The sequence below is a fragment of the Phoxinus phoxinus genome, assembly GCF_949152265.1.
Source record: "Phoxinus phoxinus genome assembly, chromosome: 22".
Classification (NCBI taxonomy): domain Eukaryota; kingdom Metazoa; phylum Chordata; class Actinopteri; order Cypriniformes; family Leuciscidae; genus Phoxinus; species Phoxinus phoxinus.
Window position 1 is genome coordinate 14,617,683 of NC_136897.1, and position 25,452 is coordinate 14,643,134.

The window sequence follows — 25,452 nt, forward strand, 5'->3', positions numbered from 1 at the left end:
TTCTGTGCTTCACGACCATGCCATTAAGTCCTTCATCTTTAGCGGCTGTATTTTGCTGAGTCACAGCCATTACATTATGGCGCTAACACTCTGATGAAAGCAGTGGTCAACAGGGCGGCCATAATAAAATTCAAGGTCTATGCTCAGAGTTCACAGGGACTCATAAACTTTTTTTCCTCATTACTCTTGGTTTCCATTTTCCTCACACCATGTCAGCGTGTCAAAACTAAATTGTTCCCATTATAATCAATGAAGCTGTCAAGACTGGAAAGCAGCATGACGTAATGCACCTTAATTTTTGGTTACGGTGTTTCTATACCTCTGTATCCATGTTCTTTTTCCTGTTGTAGTTAGTATATGGCAATATATTTGCCCGAAGTAGGCAATATATAGACCTCATGTAGGACTACCCATTTTCAGCGCTGCGCTCTGTGTGTTCTGTCTTCCAGAGCATGAATGTAAGATCTTACAGATTTATGAATGAACTGCTCGTTTTAAGACATTTATGACATCTGCTTCAAACATTACAATGCTGTTGATTACTTTTGTTAACTCTACGATAAGTGAATCCACTTCAAAAGCGAATTACTCTTCGACAGCGATGCCATAGAATATAGAAACATAGATATAGAGCTACCGCACAAACAAAAGTTCACACTTAAAATTCTAAAGATTGGAAGAAGGTTTATAGACTATTGCCATAAATTTAAGTCTGTTTATTACAAACTGCATTTACATTTGTAAATATACATATGGCATAATGCACTCCAAATCGATTTAGAAATTGTGCGAGAATGTGCTTTTCCAGAGAATCGAACCCATGACTGCTGTGTTGGTAGCGTCATGCTACCAGTTAAATAAACCAGAGCTAGGAACAAAAAAGTAATCTTGCAGTCTTTTTTGTATCGCAAACGAAAGGATACAGACAATAACAGTGAGAAGAGAGAAAAAAGGGGGTACGGACATCATAAGATATTAAAATAGAATCTTGCAGTCTCTCTTACCTTATTTACATTTGAACCATATGTAGGCCTATATAAAATTAGCTTTGCAGTTGTAGCATAGTCAATTTTAATAGATTTTCAGCATTTAATCTAATTTGGGACTACAGATGAAAAATAGCCTTTTGGCTAAATCTGGCTTTTTTAACCATGTTTGTTCATGTGTTTTATGAAATTGCACTGTCCCCTTTTAAATAAACCAATAAATCAAAAATCAAATTTAAACATTGATATTATTTTATTTTATGATTTTTATTTTCATTTCACTGTTGCTGAAGGGTAACATTTACTTGAAGCAATACTGCATACGATAATACAACTTGTTAGAGAATGTATCTTTAATACTAGAGTATTTGTCTTTTCTGCACTTTTTTTCCACTTCTTTTAGGGATAAACAAGTTGCAAGTGCAGCAAGACAAAATGCGCTCAATTTATGAAGTCTTAATATCTTATGCATTAATTCTAATCAAATAAATGAATTTGAAGATTTTTTTAGATATTTTACACTGTAAAACTACTAATTGAAGACTCTTTATAATCTCAAGCCATTGCAACGTGATTAGGCGTCATGCATCATCGGTCAGTACTAGTGTACATGCAGAACAAAAACTTGTTAACAGTTACTCTTAGGTGGGTGCCAATTACCTCAGTTACTTGGTCTCTTTAGGGCACCCTACTGAGAGAGTAATAAATATCTACCTCTCACGGTTTCATTACACTGTACATTTCCCCTGTACCCCTTAACAACATTTGTGTCACTCCAGCCTGCGATTCCAGTCTTGGCAGTCTTGCGCGTGGAGACCAGCAAGTGTCTCAGACAACAGCAGGACGAAAAACACCCTTTGGCTAGGCTCACTGTCTGCGCTCATGTAGAACAGTGTTCCTACCCTCAGAAATGAATCTCAGATTTAAGCATCAGTTGGGGAAGTCAAGTGCTTTATCTGTCCGATCTTGATTCGCTCATCTACCCTTGCACTCGCGCTCGCTCTCACACATATTTCCAGCTCTTAGATATTCATGTGACGACAGTGTGTGCAGGTTCTCCGCTCCAGCTGCTCCATGCAGCATTTGTCAGCTTTACTGTCACTGAAATGTCACGATGTAGTCAGTTGTGTCAAGAAAGAAGGAATAGATCTTGACACGACTGCCTCAGCATACGCCTGTAAAATTTCAAGAGATTTGGTTTGCCTACATTTCATATCCCAGTTGGCCCCCGAGAAACAGTGGGTTTTTGTTGCCAATACAGTATAGATGTGGTTGGAAAAGTAATATTTTATTGTAGACTAACCTCTTATATGTATGCAAATCCAGGACAATGAGTAAGCATTTTCCATTTCATGACCTATTTAAAAATAGTTTTTGGTTATTGAAATCAAGCTGAAATAAATGTTAGAGGAAAAACTAGAACATGGAAATGTTGCTTGGCAAATAACTCAAATAAGTTAAATTACTAAAATGACTAAATCTGAAATAAAAATAAGCCACTTTTTTATTATAAATGCCAAATGCACTGTAACCTACTGTGTTGAAAGGATGCATTCGACACAGGTTACCTTGAACGAATATATTTAATTTAGAGGGAAACACAAAAAGAATACAGATTTGTGCAGCATATTTCAGCCTCTGTCCAACTAATGCAGGGCTCCGGGGGAAACCCCAAACATGGGTCTTAAAGGAACATACCCCCAGACCAGGGTTTGACATTAACTTTTTTGCTCACCTGCCAGTGTGACTAGGGGTTTTCCAAAGTTAGCCACTCAGCATTTTCACTGGCCACTATTTTGACATCGATACCATAGGGAAAAACTGCCATATAGATATTTTTAATATCATAATTTGGCAGCTGGTATATTAGGCTGGTGTCACTTTAAGATCTGATGCACTGACCCCATTATACTGTTTTATATAGCCAATATACTTGTCTTTATGTGCACGCACTTTGGATGTGAGCACAAAATCTGCGGGAATATGTAAAATAATGCCCATTTAGCGGAATCCCTCGCCAAAATTCAAGCCCTGTAACACCAACAATATTCATTGCAAATGAAATGAGTGAGTAAAGGAACGTGGGTTTGTGTGTCAACTTGCTGTCGGAGAGAAATCTGCAGAAGAGTTTCAGATTGTTTTTTTTTTGATAACACTAGATTGCACTTAGTTTATTTCAGATGCCTTTTTAAATGACTACCATTCAAAAAAGATATATATTATATAAAATTCAACCCACCAAAGTGGCTGGTGGGAGTGACTGCATTACATGCCACCACTGAAATCCACCCGCATTTGGCGGGTTGGTGCGTTAATGTCAGGCACTGCCCCAGACCGCTACAGCACGTAACAAAATTACTACAACTTAAAGGTTCAATTGGTGATCTGGGAAATGCTAACTTTAGCCTGGTAGCATTGAAAGCATATGATCCCACCCTCACTGTAAATTTCTGTTCAAAGCCACGCCTCCCCTAAACCACATGAACGAACACAGACCAGAAGCGAGACGACGAAAGACAAAGTTAGATCATGTATCATTCACCGTGTATCAACACATCATGTATCAACACACGTTGACTGATAGGGAACACATGCTATTGCTTAATTCAGAACGAATGCGATGATTGGTCGAAAAAACAAACCAGCAAGCCCAGCATAGACGAGGAAAAGTAACTTAACGCATAACTTTCCATAAAAAGTAACTAGGTAATCCAATTAGTTATATTTTTGGGGGATAATGCAATATTGTAATGCATTACTTTTAAAATGAACTTTCCCTAACACTGATAATAATAATAGTAGTAGTAATATGAATAATATATATTATTAATCTATCTATCTATCTATCTATCTATCTATCTATCTATCTATCTATCTATCTATCTATCTATCTATCTATCTATCTATCTATCTATCTATCTATCTATCTATCTATCTATCTATCTATCTATCTATCTATCTATCTATCTATCTATCTATCTATCTATAGTGTGTGTGTTATGTCTGTGTTTTTGTGTGTGTGTTATGTTATGTTATGTTATATTATTTGTGTGATGTCCTATTTTTTTGTGTGTACATTTTGCCTTTATATATTTCTTAACGATCTCTTTAATTTTTATTAGTAGTATTATTGCTTGTTTTTTATTTTTATTGATTTTAAATCTAATTGTATCATTTTAGTGCGTTTTACTAGTTGTTTTTTTTATTATTTTTGTAATTATTATTCATATTCTTTTCAACATTTCATTCTCAGATCATAAAAACCTCCGAATTCCCCGAACCGCATCAACACATAAAGGGGACGACTGTTTCTGTGTGCCTGGCATGCCAGCTGCAACTTTATTCTGGCAACACTCAACAACCAGTGAGAGCTGCACGCAACACAAAGAGCCATTTAGATTGTACAAACAGGCAAAGAAACACAGCAGCAATCTCAGGATAATGAGATGATTGCAAACGCAGCTGCGGACACACTTCTATTAAACGCGTGTTGCTCTGAGCATATTTCAGTCTCTTTGTTCAAACCCTCCAAAATCTGAAGAATTAAGGAAGCATATTGGGAAATTAAACCACCCTTTCTATCTCCTTTCTAGACTGCAGTTGCACACAGAAAACACACACACACAAGGTTATATCAACTGTATAGGTGCCTTTTTTGTTTGGCTACAGTGGGCAGTCTTGCTTTAAGACATGTGATGCGTCTCGCTCTCCCACTCGCGAAGGCAGTATTGTCATACACACAAGCACGCCTGCACTCACACACACACACATGCGTGTGCACACCAATCAGTACACTGGGAAGAGGAGAGACTCATACTGAGTGGCTTCTCAATGGGAGAGAAGAGCTGAGAGGAGAGAGGGACGGAGCGAGAGAGCGAGCGCACGAGAGAGAGAGAAGTGGCGTCGCATGTGCAGGACCAAAAAAGTGAAGAGGCAAATTAGCTTGTTATCCCCCAAAGAAGCTTCACCTTCAGAGGGAAGCGTGAGGAGGCTGAGAAACAGGAGGAATACGTTGCTTCTCTGGTGATTTAAAGGTGACATGACAAGGCGCTCGTTCCTCAAATCCCAGCTAGTTTCTGACAGCGTTTCACAGCTGTGACGGGAGTTTCTGCTGTCGGATGCCCGACTGTGTTCGGTGGATTGCAGCCAGGAGGACTTACAACAGAAGAGGGGATCAAGGGTAGGAGCAGGAACAAAAGTCTCCTCATCCCCCACCCCCCTCCCCTCCTCTGACCCGCAGATCCGAGCAGGAACTTTTGCCGGGAAGCTCCTTCCCGTGAGCATGGATCATGGATTTATGATTATGTGATGAGGATATTGGATGGGCATTGACGGCACGTTTCTTTAACGTTCTCCTGACGGTGTCTCACAGGTAAGATTAGGTGTGATCGTTCTGTCTTGGTAGAATCCCCCCCCAAAAAGATCTTAATCTATTGGAGGTCAGTTCACAGAAAAGACTAGAAAGTCAGCAGGTGTGTGCTTTTTTGAAATGGCAAACTTGACTTTTAAGCATGTGTTTTGTGCGTCTCTGAGTCATTGATAGTTTATCAAAAATACTAAGAGTTGACAGTTTCAATACGGTGCAGATCCGATGAGCTTATAGGATTTTGCTGCCGATCCTTTCTAAGCTCCTTGCTGATGCTGTGACATAGGTGGACACAAGACGGCCAATATTTTACATTCAATAACGTATATGAGCTTTATTTTGTACTAATAACATCTGCACTACAGTGCGAGAACAAATACAGAACAAGTATTTGTTTTGTCCTTGTTACATGTGTTACATGTAATTACCCTAGTAATAACAGTAAATTATGCATAATTACATGTAACTAACCCACAACCAAACCCTAATCATATCCCAACCCTATAGTAAGTACATGTAGTTGCTTAATATTACTTAAAATAAAGTGTAACTGTATTTGTTTTCATCTTTTTTTTCTTCTGAGACTGAAATGTGAAACTACACAGAAATGCACCGAATAATAATAATATAATTTAGTTTTTATTATTTATTTATGCACTCTAAAATGTCTAGGCACATCTTTTTAAGTGTGTAGAGTGCCGAATATCCTGCGTTGGTCGTGCGCAGGTGTGTCCGAGGACAGTGATGAACATGCGGATCATAAAGTGAAACATGTAAAAGCATCCGACCAGATGATTTATCAGATCAATGCATTAATTATACGACAGCTGCGAGCACCGACTCCCAAAGCTGCTCTCAATAACCTGCCGGAATCTCAGACACCACATCATGGAGGAGTGACTTATAAAAGTACCTGGAAAAATGAAAGATATGCAACAGAATACAATGTGGAGGTGTTGAGGTTTAGGTGACCTACTAAAGTCCAAGGTTGATATTTTTTTTTGCTTGAAGATCATCTTTTTCTGTTGCGTGTTAAAAGTCTTGATTGCATGTGCTAAATCTCCTTTTATTGTGTCGAAGAAGACAGTTGAAGTTTTTGAGGCAGTTTGCCAGCCTGGGAGAGAATAGCACTCCTCTGGGAACAGTTCACATTTCCACAAAACTGTGGATTAAGGAGGCTTTAGTGGAGCAAAGGGGATTACAATGGTGCTGTTAATAATTATATGCTTAATTTTGGGGCTTGATGAATATTCATTGGAAATTTCAATGTCATTTGAGGGGACTCTGAGTGATGATCCGGCTTGTCAGCTTGGAGAGGAAAACTCAGATGTGCAATCCATTAATTAAACGCTGTCTGCCATTTTTTGTTTTGTTTTTTTCCTAGTCAGAAGATTAGTCAAGGAGTAATTTAAAAGTGTTAATAATGCTAATGTTAGCATCTTCCTTGTAAATTTAAAGTTGGAGAAAACTTGGACTAGGAAAACATCTGAAGAGTTGTATTATTGTTAATTGTTTTGGTTATTATTAGTGGATTATTAAATGGCTTTTTTTGTTTTGACCTTAATCCTTTGTTATTATAAAATCAGTCACGAGGGAACTCATGTCTTCCGGTGTTGATCAGTCCAAGTTTATCAACTAGTTATGAGAAAACTTGTCATATATAATGCAACATGTAAATAAGGTTATCCCATTTTGTGATTAGTGCGGCTGGTAACACTTCATTTTACAATGTCCTTGTTACATGTTACTAAAGTAATAACTATAAATTTTGCATAATTACATGCAACTAATCCTAACACTATAGTAAGTACATGTAGTTAATTCATATGACTTATTGCTTAAATGTATAATTACACTGCAACAAGGACACCTTAACATTGTGTGCTTTAAAACTGCATTGTCATTTTTGAAATATTTTGTCTTAAGTAAAAGTTCCGATGTGGAATGATGCTTGTTAACACTGCAATATTCAATAAAGCTGAGGGCTGAAATGGTACGTGCATGTAGGTGTGTGTCAGATAGAATAAACATTCTGCTTTTATCTTCAGTCTTTGATGTCTTTTCTCTTCAGCCGGTGCTCCTGCCATGTCCTGGCTCCTGTGTCTGTGGATAAGTGTTAGCTGCTTACTGCTGTGCCACGCTACTCTGTACGAGACCATCCAGCAGCATCATGTGACCCGCCCGGGCCGCAACGCCATACAGATACTGGGTCAGTGTCTCGTTTAAACCGTATGTTCTTTTTCATTAAGTCAGTGATGTGTTTGTTCTCTCCTTCTCGGTTTGAACTCTGCCGGTTGTGGATGTCCATGTGTTTTAGATGTGGTTGTCTGCTTGGGGACGCTTTGCTTAGAAGACAGATGAGATTGAGATGACTGTGTATTGACATTATCGCTATCAGAAACGCATAAAACGCTCATTGCAGTGGTTAATAGGGTGACCACCACAGTCCCGAAATTGGGAGCTTTGTCCTGCGTCCTACAAGACGTAATCAGTGTCCCTATATTTCAATTATGTCTGTGTTATTTGATTTCCTTGAAATTACACTACCACAATAAGAAATATAATACTTTAAAAAATGCATTTTGCGTGGATGAAGCAAAGGAAACGTGGACCTCATCAAAAGTCATTAAATGTGACCCTGGACCACAAAACCAGTCGTATGGGTAAATTTTTGGAAATCAAGATGTATACATTATCTGAAAACTGAATAAATAAGCTTTCCATTGATGTAGCCTGTGGTTTGTTAGGACAGGGCAATATTTGGCCGAGATACAATTATTTAATAATCTGGAAACTGAGGGTGCAAAAAAATCAAAACATTAAGAAAATCTCCTTTGAAAGTTGGCCATTTATGTTCACGAATTGTGCTGCACTCACTCACAAAAATATATGTTTTATATATTTACGGTAGGAAATTTACAACATATCTTCATGGATCATGATCTTTACTTAATATCCTAATGATTTTTGGCATAAAAGAAAAATGTATAATTTTGACCCATACAATGTGGCTATTGCCACAAATATACCCGTGCGACTTATGACAGGTTTTGTGATCCAGGGTCACAAATATAGTAAGTTAGTAAGTTCAAGATGCACTGAATCTAGTAAAACGCATATTGTTTGCATAGTCTAATAAAGGAAAATAAACTAGTCCCTACTTTGGAACATTTATTTTAGTATAAAATAAGATTTTTACATATACCTGCCTGTTATTCAGTTAATTATTTTTAAAATGACTGAATTGGTCCAGTAGAGTAAATTACATTATATCACTCAAACCTGGGCAAATTGAGAACCGGTCACAATTAACAAAGCTTAAAACGTTATCATCCAACTTTTTTGGCAAATAGGCTTTCCAACTAATCGAATTCAATATTTACATAGTATATTAGAAGTAACACACATGTCCCGCATTGTCTCGCAAAATCACATCTGCTGTCCTGCAACAGAGCAATGACCAGGTGGTCACCCTAGTGGTTAAGAAACTTTGTGGTAGGCTTGTTATCCTCTTCTCTTGGTCGAATGTTGAAAAGAGATTGACGTAAAAATCCAGCTCAAGATACTTTGTTCTAGCTATCAACGAGTGGCTTGTAAGAGGGTTTGCATCGTAAGTTACCCAGACTGCCATGGTAGAAATCTTCTGTGTGCGTGTGCGTGTGTGTGTGTGTGTGTGTGTGCGCGAGACAGGCTTGAGGCTAAACTCTCCTATCAGCATGCTGTGAATACGAGCAGCTTTGATCACAGAGGCTCTGGTGGAAATGACAATTTACGTCTATCGCCTGCTCTATGGAAGTATTTGGCAATTAAGCAGTGTTTCGCTATGAGGGCCGGCGGGAAGAGATACAGCAAGGTGGGTCTTTCTTCAACACTAAGTATGCAAATGGAAGCGATGTGGCATACTTTCAACATCGGAGCACGGATACAAGGAACACCAAAGCATTTGAATGCATACTCATTAAATATTTGCAATGTCTTGTCCTTATAGATTATGTAGTAAATGTGTTTGTTACTCCATTACTATCGATTTTGCATCTCGGGTAGAAACAATATGCACAGCAGGAGTCCTAGTTTTGCGTAGTCTGATTAGTGCCTGAATTATTGCAAACTTAAACTTGTTTATTTAAAAAAGAAATGTACCGTCTTCAGGACACCATACATATGTGAGAGAGCTTCGCATCTCAGAAAGCACTTCAAACCCATTAATCCAGGGAGAGAAAAGTGTGATGTATGTCAGAAAGACCCGGATGAATTTTTAACACCATTCTTCCAGGTTTTTATCCTGCCCAGCAGAGCATGGTGCCAGAAATGTTCAAGGAAGACCGTGTCCCATTGTAAGTGTTCCCTGAATTATTTAAGGGATCGGCTAAACAACAAAAAGAAATCCCCCCCCCCCCCCCCCACACTCACACACACTCTCCATGGTATATGGAAAAGTTAGACAAAACCGCATGTGTGAAATCACATCTCTGGTGTTAGGAAGGTCGAGAAGGGCTCGATAATGGAGGGTTGTAGCTTTTAAACACACACCCACACTCGCACGCATCCATATTGCAGCCGCTGAAGACATTTTTTCTTGTTTCGCTGAAGTTTTTATGGTTTTGCTTGTTTTCTTTTAGCATGAAACCCAAACAAAAGGGTTGAGAAGACTGTTTATGACGGTGGGTTTCTGACCTGCTATATTTATCTTTGCAGGCAAACATGGCCATACAGTAGCTAAAATTCATAGTGCCCCGAACCCATTCTCTCCAGGACAATAAGTAGTCTACACACCATCCTTGGCAAACTAATTTTTTTTACAACATTGTATTTTGGTTGCAATCAGGTAATGTTGCAGTAAAACATTTTAAAAACGTTTTTTGAAACCATACCTTAAATTCAAAATAAATGTAACCAAAATAAAACGTTTTCCACTGTAAAATAAATAAATATTGTTATTAAATTTTAAAGTACAATCAACTTGAATGTTTAAGTCATTTCACCTTAACTTACATTAAACTGATATTAACAATTAGTTGAATCTTGTATAACTTATAAAAAAGAAAAATAGCTTAACTTAGTCAAAGCAACTTAAAAACATGTTGCCATGACTTATTGATCATATATTATTTTTTTTATAGTGTGGAAACGTTGTGAAAATACCAACTTGCTATGTTTTCTTTAAGCAGTCAAAAAATGTGAATATCACATTTACTTCAAAACCAAAACCAGACTATGGCAAGCCATTTTAGCTTTTATTCATTTCAAGGATATGAATTCTGGATATCAACAATTCAATTTTCACTAGTTAAAATTAAAGTTATTGATATCAGGAATTAGATTTATACTAGTAACAATGGCAATTTTTGATATCAGGAATTACATTACCACTAGTAACAATGCTAATTCTTGATATCAAAAATTACATTTTTACTAGTTAAAATGTTAATTCTAGATATCAAGAATTTTATTTTTGATATCAAGAATTTAATTATTGATATCTGTAATTGTATTTTTACTAGTGAAATGTCACCATAGGCTGCCATTCAAAATCAATTGTTGATATCAAGAATTGATTTCTTACTAGTTGAAATTCCAATTTCACATATCAGAAATACAATTCTTACTAGTAAAAAACTTTATTTTTGATATCAAGAATTCAGTTGTCACTAGTTGAAATGTCTATTCTTGATACCAACAATTGAATTGCTACTAGTAACAATGTTCATTTTTGATATCAATAATTCCATTTTCACTAGTGACAATGTTAATTTCTGATATCATGAATGTGATTGTTACTAGTAAGAAAGCCATTTTAGATATCTGAAATAATATTGATATCAGAAATACATTTTCAGATATCAAAAATGAAAAATGTTACTAGTAGCAATTCAATTGTTGATATCAAGAATAGACATTTCAATTAGTGACAATTGAATTATTGATATCAGTAATTCACATTTTTACTAGTAACAATGTAATTATTGATATCAAAAATTATATTTCTACTAGTAAGAAATCAATTATTGATATCAACAATTGATTTTGAATGGCAGCCTATGGTGACATTTCACTAGTGAAAATATAATTACAGATATCAAGAATTCAATTGTTGATATGAACAATTACATTTTTGATATCAACAATTACAATTTTGATATCAAGAATTCAATTGTTGATATCAACAATTAAATTGTTGATATCAACAATTACATTTTTGATATCAAAAAATTTAATTGTTGATATCAAAAAATTTAATTGTTGATATCAAAAATTTAATTGTTGATATCAACAATTCATATCCTGGAAATGAATAAAAGCTAAAACGGCTTGCCATACCAGACCAAACTTAAACTTTTGATGTTTTGTTTAAGAGTTGAAATAACATCATTGGCACACTGGAATAAGACATTAATGCGATAGTCCGATAGTGAGTCCGTTTCTGATTCGATCATAATTCAAAGTATGACATTTTTGTATGCAGTTTTTGTAATACCGAATCTGTATGAACCAGGCTTAATGGAGTTGTTTTATGTGATTCCTTTGTAACGGCAAAGGTGCAAAGACATGGAACAGGCTAATTAGATGCCACTGAGCTCCACAAGCCTTCCCACAAAGGCCCGGTTTTGTTGCTAGCTGAATCAACAAACATCTAAAGCTGTGTGTATCGGCAGCATTGTTAATGAGCTTTCTTGATGTCAGGTCTGCAGGAAGCACTGGCCCTTCAGTATTACCTGCTATCTTCTGCCATCTCAGCGGACTTTGAGTCTGCATACTCTGAATGTAAGAGAATATCTTAAACTGCTTGAGTAATGGCAACTTACTGGAAGGAGAGTTTTTGATGAAGGTTTTTTCAAGACATCTCAAATACGTAAAGACGTTTGACAAGAATAATGAACTCTGATTTGAGGTGTAGAATAGTAATAATGTATGGAGAACACAGAAATTATGTCTGGAAGTCGGTAACCTTCATGCTATTCATGTTAGATAAAATGTACTGAAAGAGATTTAAAGAGGTGGTAAAGTATGATTTCACTTTTCTAACTTTAGTTAGTTTGTAGTGTTGCTGTTTGAGCATAAACAACATCTGCAAAGTTACAACGCTCAAAGTTCAAAGCAAAGGAAGATATTTGCTTTTAAAGAAAAGGACTACAACAAACGGCTGGTAGGGACTACACGACATTCCTCACGGGTTAGTGACATCAGCAACCCTAAAATATACATAAACCCCACTCCCGGGAACACACAGTCCATGTTGAGAAGAGGAATTGTTGTTGGATAAGAGTACATTTGTGAGTCAGCACAAACTTTAGCATCCATCTTTTCACATGCAATAGAAAGTCACTCGGTGTGCATCTCACAACAGTTCCTATACGAGCGATTTATAGATTATCATGACAGAATGCTAATTGAAGATAGTTAACCCGTCAGCAACATAAATTCATCAACTAACCATTCAGAGACGTCCTGTTGCTTCTACATGGTCACTTCTTCTTGAGTCTCTCCATCTTTGTCTGACTCCGTTTTAACATTAAAGGCAGAACAGTTTCTGTCATTTCAGTGTGTCTGTGTGAGGTAATCGCAGATGCTAACACACATGAGCTCTTGAAACCCCGCCCTCTGCAGCAGCTCATTTGCATTTAAAGGGCCAGGCACAAAACGGTGCATTTTTGCAAACCCTCAAAAAGTGACAACTTTAACATGCTATATAAAAATATCTGTAGGGTATTTTGTGCTAAAACTTCACACACACACTCTGGGGACATCAGAGATTTATTTTACATCTTGTGAAAATGGCATTTTACCACCCCTTTTAAGGTTTTACTTTTACATCATTGACATTTTTTTAAGTTATTATTTATGTTCTCATTTTGTTTTTATGATTTTTACTTACAACTTTTATTTCTTTGAGGTTCTCCACCCATGTGTGCGGTTCTACAGTTTTGAGAGAGAAAAAAAAGTACTTAAGATTTTGATAATATACTGACTCGTCTGTGAAATAATCACTTAGACAGCAGTGTGTTTTTGGGAATTTAAAAAAACTGATTAATACCTGAATTAAAATTGATTTTGTAATTTTAAACTATCTCTAGTTCCATTAAGAAGACCTTTTAATATAAATAGATTCCCATTGCCTGGAGAGAGATCTAACATTTAGATTTTTTTTTCTTTTTCTTGCCCCTTTTTATTCATTGGCGCTATTATCCGGCAATCAAAGCCTATTAAAACAAGTATCCAAGATTAAAAATGAGACTGAGTAAAGGAAAGCAGAGCATGATTCATTTTGAAAAGCTGTCATCATTTATTTAACTGTGAAACACCCCCACCAATGATATTCGAGGACAAACACTTTATATCAATGCCAAAAATGCTTCAAAACCCTGCAGATAGGAGAGAAAGGCACCATATTACTCTGTGGGTTAGACAGAAGTGTTTCAGTGTAACCAGGAGCAATTGTATTTCCATAATCAAGGTGGAAGTTTCAGTGCCTGAGCCAAAATCTTTCATAAATGATGCGATGCAGGCGGATGTTTACATTCTCTATTAATGGCCTTTTATTATCAAAGACAAACTCAAGATTGTAGATGTTATGCTGAATAATGGAGAGTGTTTTATGTGTACTAAGGGAAGAATAACTGTCGTAAATGTTTAGTTTAGGTGAATTCATTTGAAAGGTAGTTAATGGCAGAACATTGGTTGCTGACTGTTTGAGTTCTGATGGTCATGTAGGCAATGTGGATTCAAGTCTGGCACGCAACACGTCCTTATAACATTTTCCTTTTACTCCGCCCTTTTTATCTCACACAGTTATCATGCTGAAAAGGCATGTCAGGCAAATCAGATGCTGAATGTTGAGCTTAGGTGCTCATGTTGGAAATGCAGGTTTGAGTCAAGCCTGCAACACAACCTGATACAATTTATCTGTATTTCTTTCTTTTTTTTTAAGAGGCACAACAAAATCATTATTGTTCATGCCTTGAATATAGAACTCATGCAATTTTTGGCTATTTTTTTTTGGCAAGTTTCAGTTTTTGGCCATTTGTTGCAAAGTACTGCTGGTTTTAGCTCTGTCATCATGCAGAAAAGGCAATAAGAAATCAGATGTTGAGTTTTGATGCTCATGTTGGAAATGCAGGTTTGAGTCCAACCTGCAACACAACCTGATTCAATTAATATGCATTTCTCTGTTTTTCTTTTTAAAGAGGCACACAAACATTAATTGTTCATGCCTTGAATACAGAACTATTGCTATTTTTGGCAATAAATCTGTCTGTTTTAGCTATTGACCATTTGTTGCAAAGTGTCGCTGCTTTTAGCTCAGTCATCGTGCAGAAAAGTCAATGAGAAATGTTCTTGCTGGTAATACAAACTCACACATTCAGGTAGCTTTAGCTGCACAGTTAGCGGAATGGTTATTTGTCTGAGGATGATGGATACAGTAGTTGTCAGGTCAGAGGTGTCTCTGTACAAGTGTAATCCTCCATGCAGTTCAGGCTTTTCACAATATTGCAGAAATCGGCTTACCTCCTATAACAGGAGATTGACATGAATACCAAAATGGATTTGGTTGCTTTTGAATTTTCTCTTTGTCCCCCAAAACCCCCTCTCTTTTTTTTTGAGAAACGACCAAAAAACCCTCCCTCCGTCACAGCTGAGGCTTATATTGAGTAACGAGTTGAGTCGCTCCACTGCTCCATCACCTGTTCAGGCACCGGCTCCAAGCCGTCTGCATCCCATGAGCCCGGGCAGGACGGGCAGGACCCGCCCCCCCCGCCCGCGCTCCACTCTCAGCCGAGATTGATGGCGGTCCGATTCCGGGCAGCCAATTCTGGTCTCTCAAGGAATAATCCACTACATTGACAGATGAGTTGAATGTGACATGACACAATCCCAGGCTGCAGTGTTTCTCTTCCTCCTCTGTCTTTCCCAAACGAAGGCCCTGGCTGTTATGGTCTCGGCTGCTGAATATTTCCCCCATCGGCTGGTGCTGTAGCCCAGCAACGGAGAGGAAAACTAGCCTCATCTCTTTGCTCATTTATTTGCTCGCCTTCAGAACGTTCCTGAAAATGCAAATTACCAATAGGTGCATGTTGGGTCATATAGTTGGGTTTAACCTTCGTCACATTTGTCTCCTGTTATACAACCAATGACTGCAGCGGATTATGAATCAGAAATGCTCTCGGCTTCCACAAATCATGATCAATTTATAATAATACAATAAATAAATACAAAAAAGTTAGCTGCTTGAATGAATCCATCCATCCATCCATCCATCCATCCATCCATCCATCCATCCATCCACCCATCCATCCATCCACCCATCCACCCATCCATCCATCCATCCATCCATCCATCCATCCATCCATCCATCCATCCATCCATCCATCCATCCATCCATCCATCCATCCATCCATCCATCCATCCATCCATCCATCCATCCATCGCTCAAAAAACATTCCTTATTATTATTATTAATGTTGAAAACAGTATATAAAAAAAGGATTCTTTGATGAAAAGAAAGTTCAAAAGAACAGCATTTATTTGAAATATAATCTTTTGTAACATTATAAATGTCTTTACTGTAACTTTTGATCAATTTAATTCGTCCTTGATGAAGAAAAGTATTGATTTCTTTAATTTATTTCCCCCAAAACATACAATTGAAATTCTTACTGACCCCAAACTTTTGAACGGTATTGGTTAATGTTACGAAAGCTTTCTATTTCAGATAAATGCTGTTCTTTTGAACTTTCTATTCATCAAAGAATATTTTACAATATTACAGGTTTAAATTTTTTTGTATTTTTAATCAAATATATGGAGCCTTGGTGAGCAGAAGAGACTTATTTTAAAAAACATTAAAACAAAAATATTCCTATCATTACTTTTTAATGATAGTGTCTGTATATATATATATATATATATATATATATATATATATATATATATTAGGGCTGTCAAAAGATTAATGGTGATTAATCTCATCCAAAATAAAAGTTTGTTTACATAATATTTGTGTGTGTGTGTGTACTGTGTATAATTATTATGTATAAATACACACACATTCATGTATATATTTAAGAAATATTTGCATTTATATACTGTATATACATTTATATAATTTATATTATATATAAATATTTTATATATAAATATAACCAATTTTTCTTAAATATATACATGATTGTGTGTTTTTATATATATAAATAATTATACACAGTACACACACATATATGTAAACTCAAACTTTTATTTTGGATGCGATTAATCACCATTAATCTTTTGACAGCCCTAATATATATATTTAAATATACAGGTACATAATACATACCAGATTCTTTGATGAATAGACATTGCAAAAGAACAGCATTTATTTGAAAAAAATATATTTTGTAACATTATAAATGTCAGTAAAAAACATCAGCAAAAAGTCGTACTAGCCATAAACCTAATCGGATGCTTAACCTTCAATTTTGTTGCCCATGTGCCATGTGTCGAGTCCATAATGTATTTTTATTTTAATGAGCAATGTTACTTACTATCTCTTTATTCTAGTCACAATAATATCGTCCAAATTAATGCAGAGAATAATAGTTGTTGAAGACGTTTGTGCGGCTGTTTTATTATGAATTAATCAGATTAATTTCACACCCACTTTTAATTGTGGCAAACTAATTAGAAGGGGGAATTGATGACAAAACCGAATTCAATTACATGCAGCTCACTGGAATGGCGTAGTAATCTGATTTCTTAGTAAATTGGATGACGGAGAGGTTTGATTGGTCTGGCTGGGATGATTTACTCTCACACGCTCAAACTCGTGCACTGTCACCACAACAAACCTGACTTTAAACTGAAGCCTATGGATAAACCAGATATACTGTTTAAGAGCCATTTACATTTACAGTCTAGAATGATCAGCATCTGTAGTTGGTATGTTTGGAACTGATGATCTGATAAGGTGTTCAATTTAAACTTCTTTCTTTCTTTCTTTCTTTCTTTCTTTCTTTCTTTCTTTCTTTCTTTCTTCTTTCTTTCTTTCTTTCTTTCTTTCTTTCTTTCTTTCTTTCTTTCTTTCTTTCTTTCTTTCTTTCTTTCTTTCTTTCTTTCTTTCTTTCTTTCTTTCTTTCTTTCTTTCTTTCTTTCTTTCTTTCTTTCTTTCTTTCTTTCTTTCTTTCTTTCTTTCTTTCTTTCTTTCTTTCTTTCTTTCTTTCACACTTTTTCACACTTTCTTTCTTTCACACTTTATTTCTTTCTTTCACACTTTCTTTCTTTCACACTTTCTTTCTTTCTTTTTTCTTTTTTCTTTCTTTCTTTCTTTCTTTCTTTCTTTCTTTCTTTCTTTCTTTCTTTCTTTCTTTCTTTCTTTCTTTCTTTCTTTCTTTCTTTCTTTCTTTCTTTCTTTCTTTCTTTCTTTCTTTCTTTCTTTCTTTCACACTTTCTTTCTTTCTTTCACTCTTTCTTTCTTTCTTTCTTTCTTTCTTTCTTTCACACTTTCTTTCTTTCACACTTTCTTTCTTTCTTTCACACTTTCTTTCTTTCTTTCTTTCTTTCTTTCTTTCTTTCTTTCTTTCTTTCACACTTTCTTTCTTTCACACTTTCTTTCTTTCACTCTTTCTTTCTTTCTTTCTTTCTTTCTTTTTTTTTCTTTCTTTCTTTCTTTCTTTCACACTTTCTTTCTTTCACTCTTTCTTTCTTTCTTTCTTTCTTTCTTTCTTTCTTTCTTTCTTTCTTTCTTTCTTTCTTTCTTTCTTTCTTTCTTTCTTTCTTTCTTTCTTTCTTTCTTTCACACTTTCTTTCTTTCTTTCACACTTTCTTTCTTTCACACTTTTTCACTCTTTCTTTCTTTCTTTCTTTCTTTCTTTCTTTCTTTCTTTCTTTCTTTCTTTCTTTCTTTCTTTCTTTCTTTCTTTCTTTCTTTCTTTCTTTCTTTCACACTATCTTTCTTTCACACTTTTTCACACTTTCTTTCTCTTTCTTTATTTCACTCTTTCTTTCTTTCTTTCACCTTTCTTTCTTTCTTTCTTTCTTTCTTTCACACTTTTTCACACTTTCTTTCTTTCTTTCTTTCTTTCACACTTTCTTTCTTTCACACTTTTTCACACTCTTTCTTTCTTTCTTTCTTTCTTTCTTTCTTTCTTTCTTTCTTTCTTTCTTTCTTTCTTTCTTTCTTTCTTTCTTTCTTTCTTTCTTTCTTTCTTTCACACTTTCTTTCTTTCTTTCTTTCTTTCTTTCACACTTTCTTTCTTTCTTTCACACTCTTTCTTTCACACTTTTTCACACTTTCTTTCTCTTTCTTTCTTTCACTCTTTCTTTCTTTCACTTTCTTTCTTTCTTTCTTTCTTTCTTTCTTTCTTTCTTTCTTTCTTTCTTTCTTTCACTCTTTCTTTCTTTCTTTTCTTCCTTCACACTTTCTTTCTTCACACTTATTTCATGCTTTTTGTCTTTCTTTCTTTCACATTTTCTTTCTTCACACTTATTTCATGCTTTTTGTTTAGCTATTTCTTTCTCTTTCTATCACACTCTTTTATTTTACACTTTCTTTTTTACATTTATTTCATGTTTTTTGTCCTTTCCTTCTTACTTTCTTTCTTTCTTTCAAATTGTATTTTTTCAAACTTTCGTTCACTCTTTCTATCACACTTTTTTCTTTCACACATTTTTTACATTATTTTTATTACACTCTTTTTTATCATACTTATTTCTTTCTTTCTTTCAAACTTTCTTTCAAACTTTCTTTCACGCTTTTTGTCTTTTCATTATTTCTTTCTTTTACACCTTTTCACACTATTTATTTTGCATTTTCTTTCGCTATTTTTCTATCTTTTGCACTTTCTTACTGTTTCATAAGTTTTCTTGCCTTCTTGCATTTGCTCTTTCACGTCTTCTTTTGCACATTCTCCGCACTTCCTTTCGCACTTTCTTTTGCTTTCTCCATGCTTTCTTGCCTTTTTGCATTCTTTCTTTCCGTCTTTCTCTTTTTTTGTCAGATGTCTCTTTCGAGCTGCTCCTGATCCCCTTCCCCCTTTCGTCTTTTTCTCGGCCTCCTTTTTTTTTCTCTCAATTTCCTCATCTCTATCTGGCCTTCAGACGATTTGTCATGGATCAGATGAGACAATTTGTCATGGATTAGTGCTCTTAACTGTGTGTGTGATAGTGAAGGCAGTCACTGGAAAAGCTGAAGAATCCTATTACAATTCTTTTTTATGGTAGTGTGTATGTGTGTGCGCTTGCATGTACGCGTGTGAACATTTGAGCTGAATTCACATCGGGTGCGATCCTTCCTACATCTATTGCATACAATACGAATCAGCTGAATCGTGCGTAACTGTACGTGGCGGGATGTTTTATCTGCATATTGGGTGTAAGAGACCGTTGTTCTGATACCTGTTGGTTTGTGTACTTTCACACAAAAATACACTGGCATATCAAGGTTCCCCAGATTTCACAAGTAGCTTTACCCAAGCAGATCATTCCCGAAAGCGTATTGTTCGGATTTCTGCTCCTTAATAATGGCAATATTTACTGATATTACAAAGATAGCAGGAAGAAATATTCTTAATCTTTTTTTTTTTCCTGGTGAGCACATGCAGCTCAGAGATACAGAGATTATTCATATTTACAAAGCAAAACTGTCATTCAGAAGACAGAGCACGGTATGTGCATTAAAGGATTTTCTTTGCCAAGTGCAATGAGACAGAACAGGATTAGAGACCTGTTCTCTTATCGCAGCCTCCGTCTGAAAATAAGGTGGGCATTGAAGCTCTCTCCATCACCGTGGGCTTATTCACTATGACTACACACATCTCAAGAACGTCCATCGCGGAAGAGCTCAGTCTGAGGGACTCTAATTCATGCCAGAGCCTTGATAGCATTTGCATTTCAGAATTTAGATTTAATTACATGCGCTAATTGCAGCTGCATCTGACTCACGTCTTTGTTTGTCCCCGCGGTTGAGTTCTTAGAAGCGCTTTCTGTCAGTCAATTTAGGCAGAGGAGTTTGAAACGGAGACGTGGAACCGACCAGCGGTCAATGCTTCCGTTAAGTGAAATGATCCCAGACACCGAATTCCCCATCTGGCTGACTGCAATGCAGGCGGAATACATGAGCCGTGTAAAATGATTTTCAGCCCACAAATCATTGCGACTTTTTTGTGCCTCTCATTCAATGCGCTATGAATTTTTATTCTGCTATTTGAAATCCAAGCGGGAGATTGATATAAAGCCGTAGTGTTTCTCTCGCTCTCTTTATTTGGCTCTTCCAGTGGATGCTACCGCAGATGGCTTGAACCAGTTTGAACCTCAATATCTAATTTGTTTAGTGACAGTCAGGATTTATAATCCTAAATGTGCCATTTCCTAAACTGTAAACAATCTGTACTCTTCTCAGTATCAGGATGATATTTGGGATTCACTCGCTGACTGTATATAATTGGCAGGAATTTCCACTATTGATCTCAGTGATTGAACTTAAGGTTGGAGAGCAATGAAGGCACTTGTTTTTCTTTCTTTTTCGTTTATTACTTTGTTTTGTTTTTTCTTTCCATGAAATTCCCCCTTCGAGGGTGTAAGTTTGACCAGTGATGCAGTTATTGACTGGGTAGTTCAAAGTGTGATTCAGGTTTAGATCAATCCTCACCATGTTGCCACAGGTCATGTTTTTTTTTCTTCTCTGGAGCTGTTTTTCTTCATTTCAACAACTTTGTTTTCCCTTTTCAAGAAAATCATAAGCCTGTCTGAATCACGGAATCATTATTCATTTCAGACGTACCTCTAGGTTTATTAACACTTCTATTTATAAAATGTTGCCAATATATGCTTGCAGTGGAACAATGCACTTAATTCTGTACTTCAGGACTCTTAGTTGTTAAAGGAACAACCATGCATTGTGCCATTGTCACAAGAAAAAGTGAGTGGAAAAGTATTATTATTATTAAATGTATATATATAATTATTTTGAAATAATTAAATGCATATTCAACTTTTTGACATCATACAAGGGGATCATTATATTTAGCAGTCGGTGGCATAAAAAGTTTGAAAACCACTATAAACGTTCAATAGTGATTGAATAAAAACAGTTTATTGTGATTGGAAAATTATAGACTCCACAGCCAGGGATCACAAATTTTCATGGGATTGAGCGATTGCTACTGTAAAGTTACTGCGAACAGAACTAGCCAAAACATTATTTCATTCATTTCCCAGAAACGTTCTGTTTAATTTGGTTTCATTGTGTTATAATTGTAGGATAAAAATAAGCGAGGCATTGTTTCCATCCTCAACTAAATGACCTAGTCCACAAACATATCCTTCACCTCTGGCCCCAGTGGTCTTTACCTTCTGGAAAGCTTTCCCCCAGCCTCTATCCCTATTGTTTTACGTAGATGACTTGCATGCATGCACTGTCTAGTTTTTTGCTGTTGGATCACAGAAACACAGCTCTGAGATTACTATGTGCTTCCATTGCCGGTTTAGCAAAGCTCACTGCGGGTGAGAAGAAGCATTATTTATTAGAGCTGCCTCAGATAGACACTAAGAGGCTTGTGCCGCTCCACTTTCCTTTTTATCACTTTCGAAAGTGACCTCCACAGAAATGTGTGACATTCTTCTTTTGAAAGACTCCAAGAATATACTATTTCACCAAACTGACCCTCCTGAATACAGCTGAAACTTGCCTAAACTGGGGTGCGTTTCCTGTACGACAATGTAAATCGCTGCCTAACTACCGTATACGATGTGGCATTGTTTAAAATAAGTCACGACTGATACCGTAGTAACATGGTCACACCTACTCAGTCGTTTGAACCAAATTGGTTCAACTGGCTACGTTTACATGCACAAAGTTTGCTTCAATCAGACTGAATTCATTCCCTATTGATAAATCTGAACGTAGTGTTTACATGAATGCTAAACATTTGATCGGGTTTATGTGCGTTTATATTTTACGAGCTTCAAATCGGAATAGATTTTTTGACATGTGCACACTGCACAAATATACAGAGTTTCCTGCTGTTTGTGCATAATAACCATCATCTTACATTCTTTATTTGTTTTAAACAGCAGACTTAATATTTATCCATTTCTGGTCATAATTTGGAGAAAATGAGCATATGAACCGTTCTGCTTATATTTATCACGCAGTAAAAATGCCCCTCCCCGTCGTCTGTGGATGAGAATCCGAAACAAGGACTGGTGGGACGTTGTGAAAGGAGAATTTTAGAATGACGGGACACTCATTTATGTGAGACTTTATTCAACAGGAAGGACAACTTGTTTCGCGCGACATACGTCATTAGCTATTTCAACGTCATTGCACATGCGCAGTCCTTTTAGTTTCAGTTTTCAATCCGATCAAGTGTTTACATGCTCTCTCAATCGGATTAGAAAAGGAATAAACCACCCCTTTCAATCGGATCGAAATTTCATTCGGATCGATTAAGGTGTTTACATGAAGCCTTTTCAGTCCGATTGAGCCGTCAATCCGATTTATTACGGATTATTTGGTTGCATGTAAACGTAGCCAATGATGTCACACACAGATGGCAGAGTAATAATTTCTACTAGTTAAACAATTCAAGATCACAACTAATTTTAGATTATTGAAAGTCGGTAAAGAGTGCAGTGTCTGTGAGACACTAACTGCATTAACTGTTGTGCAAATGTAAATAATGATGTTAGAAATGCACCAAAGCGACTGAGAAAAACTGTAACTAAAATTCAAAGAAATGTGTATGGCTGTACAAGATACAAGGACAGACAGAAAAATGATAGATAGACAGATAGACAGACAAAGATAGAACAGATAGGTAGATAGGTAGATCGGTAGATGGATAGATGGATAGTTAGATAGGTAGATAGATAGATGGATAGATAGATAGATAGATAGATAGATAGATAGATAGATAGATAGATAGATAGATAGATAGATAGATAGGTAGATAGGTAGATAGATAGATGGATAGATGGATAGAGCTCTCAGTTTTCATAGCCACACAGGAAGTACGAAAACTGTGCTCAGTAACCACGAAATGGGCTGTTAAACTCGACTAGCGCCTCTTCTCAGAGCGTTTGCCCGTTACGTAGTCGTTGGGTAGAGTGTGCTATCAGAGGTGAAGGGGCTTTCATCTGTTAAGTGTAATTTAAATCTCGTTCATTGATTCGGACTTGAAGTGGTGCTCAGGCTAATTCCAGCGGAACAGTAATTCTTCACACCCCTGCATGCGAGCAGCCGCAGACGAGAGTAAGGAGCCGTGGCTGACAGACCTCACGCGCCTCAGTAATGCACAGAGTTGGAGGGGGGTGTTCGTGTTATTGAACATCTCAAATGAGGTTTGTATGGCATGTATATGTATGTATGTATATATAAACTATGCACAGCAGTTTGCTTTTGATATAGCATGGGGTCCAAAATCCTAAGAATGTAATCTGAGATTTAAAACTCAAGAAAAAATAATAATAATAATTACTTTCAAACAAATATCCCATAAATTATTAATTAAAATATATCATTAGGTTTTTAGGAACATGAACAACACACATACAACCTGAACCAACATTTCGTTGTCATGAAAAGGTCAAATTATTATATATTTTTATGAAACGTTTTGATCTTGACAAACAGTCATGAGGATCTTCTGTATGATATCACTTCATGTTTTATTTTTTTATGTTTCTGCATGTTGGTAAAACTATATGACTTTAATTTGACATATGTTAATAATCAGTAAAGCATATTATTATTTATTTTCTTTTTCTTTTCTAGGAAATAATTATTTTTTTAATTCATTTCTGTATTAAATTAAAAACATGTCCATCCATAGTATATCCATATGAACATTGTCATGCTAACCCAGATCAGTTGTAACAAGAAACAAGTGGACAAATGCAAAACAGAAGCATTTTCAAAACAGAAGAATTCACTAGACTTTTGGACCCCACCTATGACTGTGTTGAACTGTTGTGACATTGGTTGAAAAATGTTATATGAGGAGTTGCCAATCAAGAATATTGAAGGAGTCCAGTGGAAAAATGGGTGCAGTGGTGGCATAAAATAAAAATAAAAACCTCACAGATGTTTTGAAGACACAGCTGCAGAGCCATACAGAGCCATTCTTCAAGCATGACGCTTGATGTCAAAATGGCACCTTTGTGCGTGACAAAAAAAAAATTCTGAGAACGCCACTCCAAGGCATATTACCAACATCCACAGCTGCTACCTTCTCTCTTTCTCTCGTTCACTCCCTCTCTTTCGCCTTCCTCTCTGTTCCTCCATGTCACAGAAAGTGTCACAGTGTCAGGCAGAGGCGAGGACCTGTCACGCAACACAAACACACACCACCTTAATGAGAACTCCTCCCTGCCTCCTCCGCAACTCTCCGTACTAAACCCACACACACATAAACACATCACAATCGACTGTCACGTCCGGCCCCGGTACACCCTCTCCAGCCTTTCGTGGCTTTTGGATTCGGCATGACAATTTAAATGTATTCAAGAAAAGTTGGAGAGATCGCAAACTGCCATCCTGTTTTGCCCTCTCCAGCGAAGAGTAAAAAACTATAATTGCTTCATCCTCGCTTCGGCGGAATGGACGAACAATGCGGCGGAAGTGACAGGCGGTGAAAGAGAAGATATATACCATGAGTCACATACACATTTGAGAGTTTTCAGCTTATGAGAGTTCAGGGTCTGTATTTTTCTTTCCTTTTTTTTTTTTTTTGCTGGTGCAGTAATCAATGCTCTCTGTGCCCTTTCCATCCACAGGGAAGATATTATACACTCCTTTCCACTGTGACGCCCACTGCTCTGATCTAATGTAATGCCTCATACGCAGACTTCTGGGAAATGGAGATGGGGGGAAAATGCCAATTTTTTCATTTTGAAACATAGAATTTTGAACAATAAATTCATTATTTTGTTCTTATAGATAGATGACGACTAGTATTAGATTCTTTTGTTTATCTCGCAAAGCTGGCCTGAATCCAAAACTCTAAAACCTTCAAAATAGTCCAGGGTTTCCCGAAATCATCACTTGACAACTATTAGGGGTGTATTTAATCATTTTCTCGATGCATCGATTACAAATCCTGCCGATGCATATGCATCACTCTTGAAACA

General features: G+C 36.3%; 1 protein-coding gene across 4 annotated transcripts in view; it reads left to right on the forward strand.

Annotated features, from left to right (window-relative positions):
- Nucleotides 1–25,452, forward strand: part of tafa1b (TAFA chemokine like family member 1b) — a 188,165-nt gene that overhangs the window by 25,947 nt on the left and 136,766 nt on the right. For all 4 annotated transcript variants that reach the window (XR_013796013.1, XR_013796014.1, XR_013796015.1 and 1 more), the window contains exons 2-3: nucleotides 4,240–5,358; nucleotides 7,424–7,561. Coding sequence is in view for 1 of the 4 variants with exons in the window: in XM_079598424.1 (XP_079454550.1) it covers nucleotides 7,438–7,561 (124 nt within the window). In the remaining 3 variants the exon portion in view is untranslated. The remainder of the gene's footprint in view (nucleotides 1–4,239; nucleotides 5,359–7,423; nucleotides 7,562–25,452) is intronic.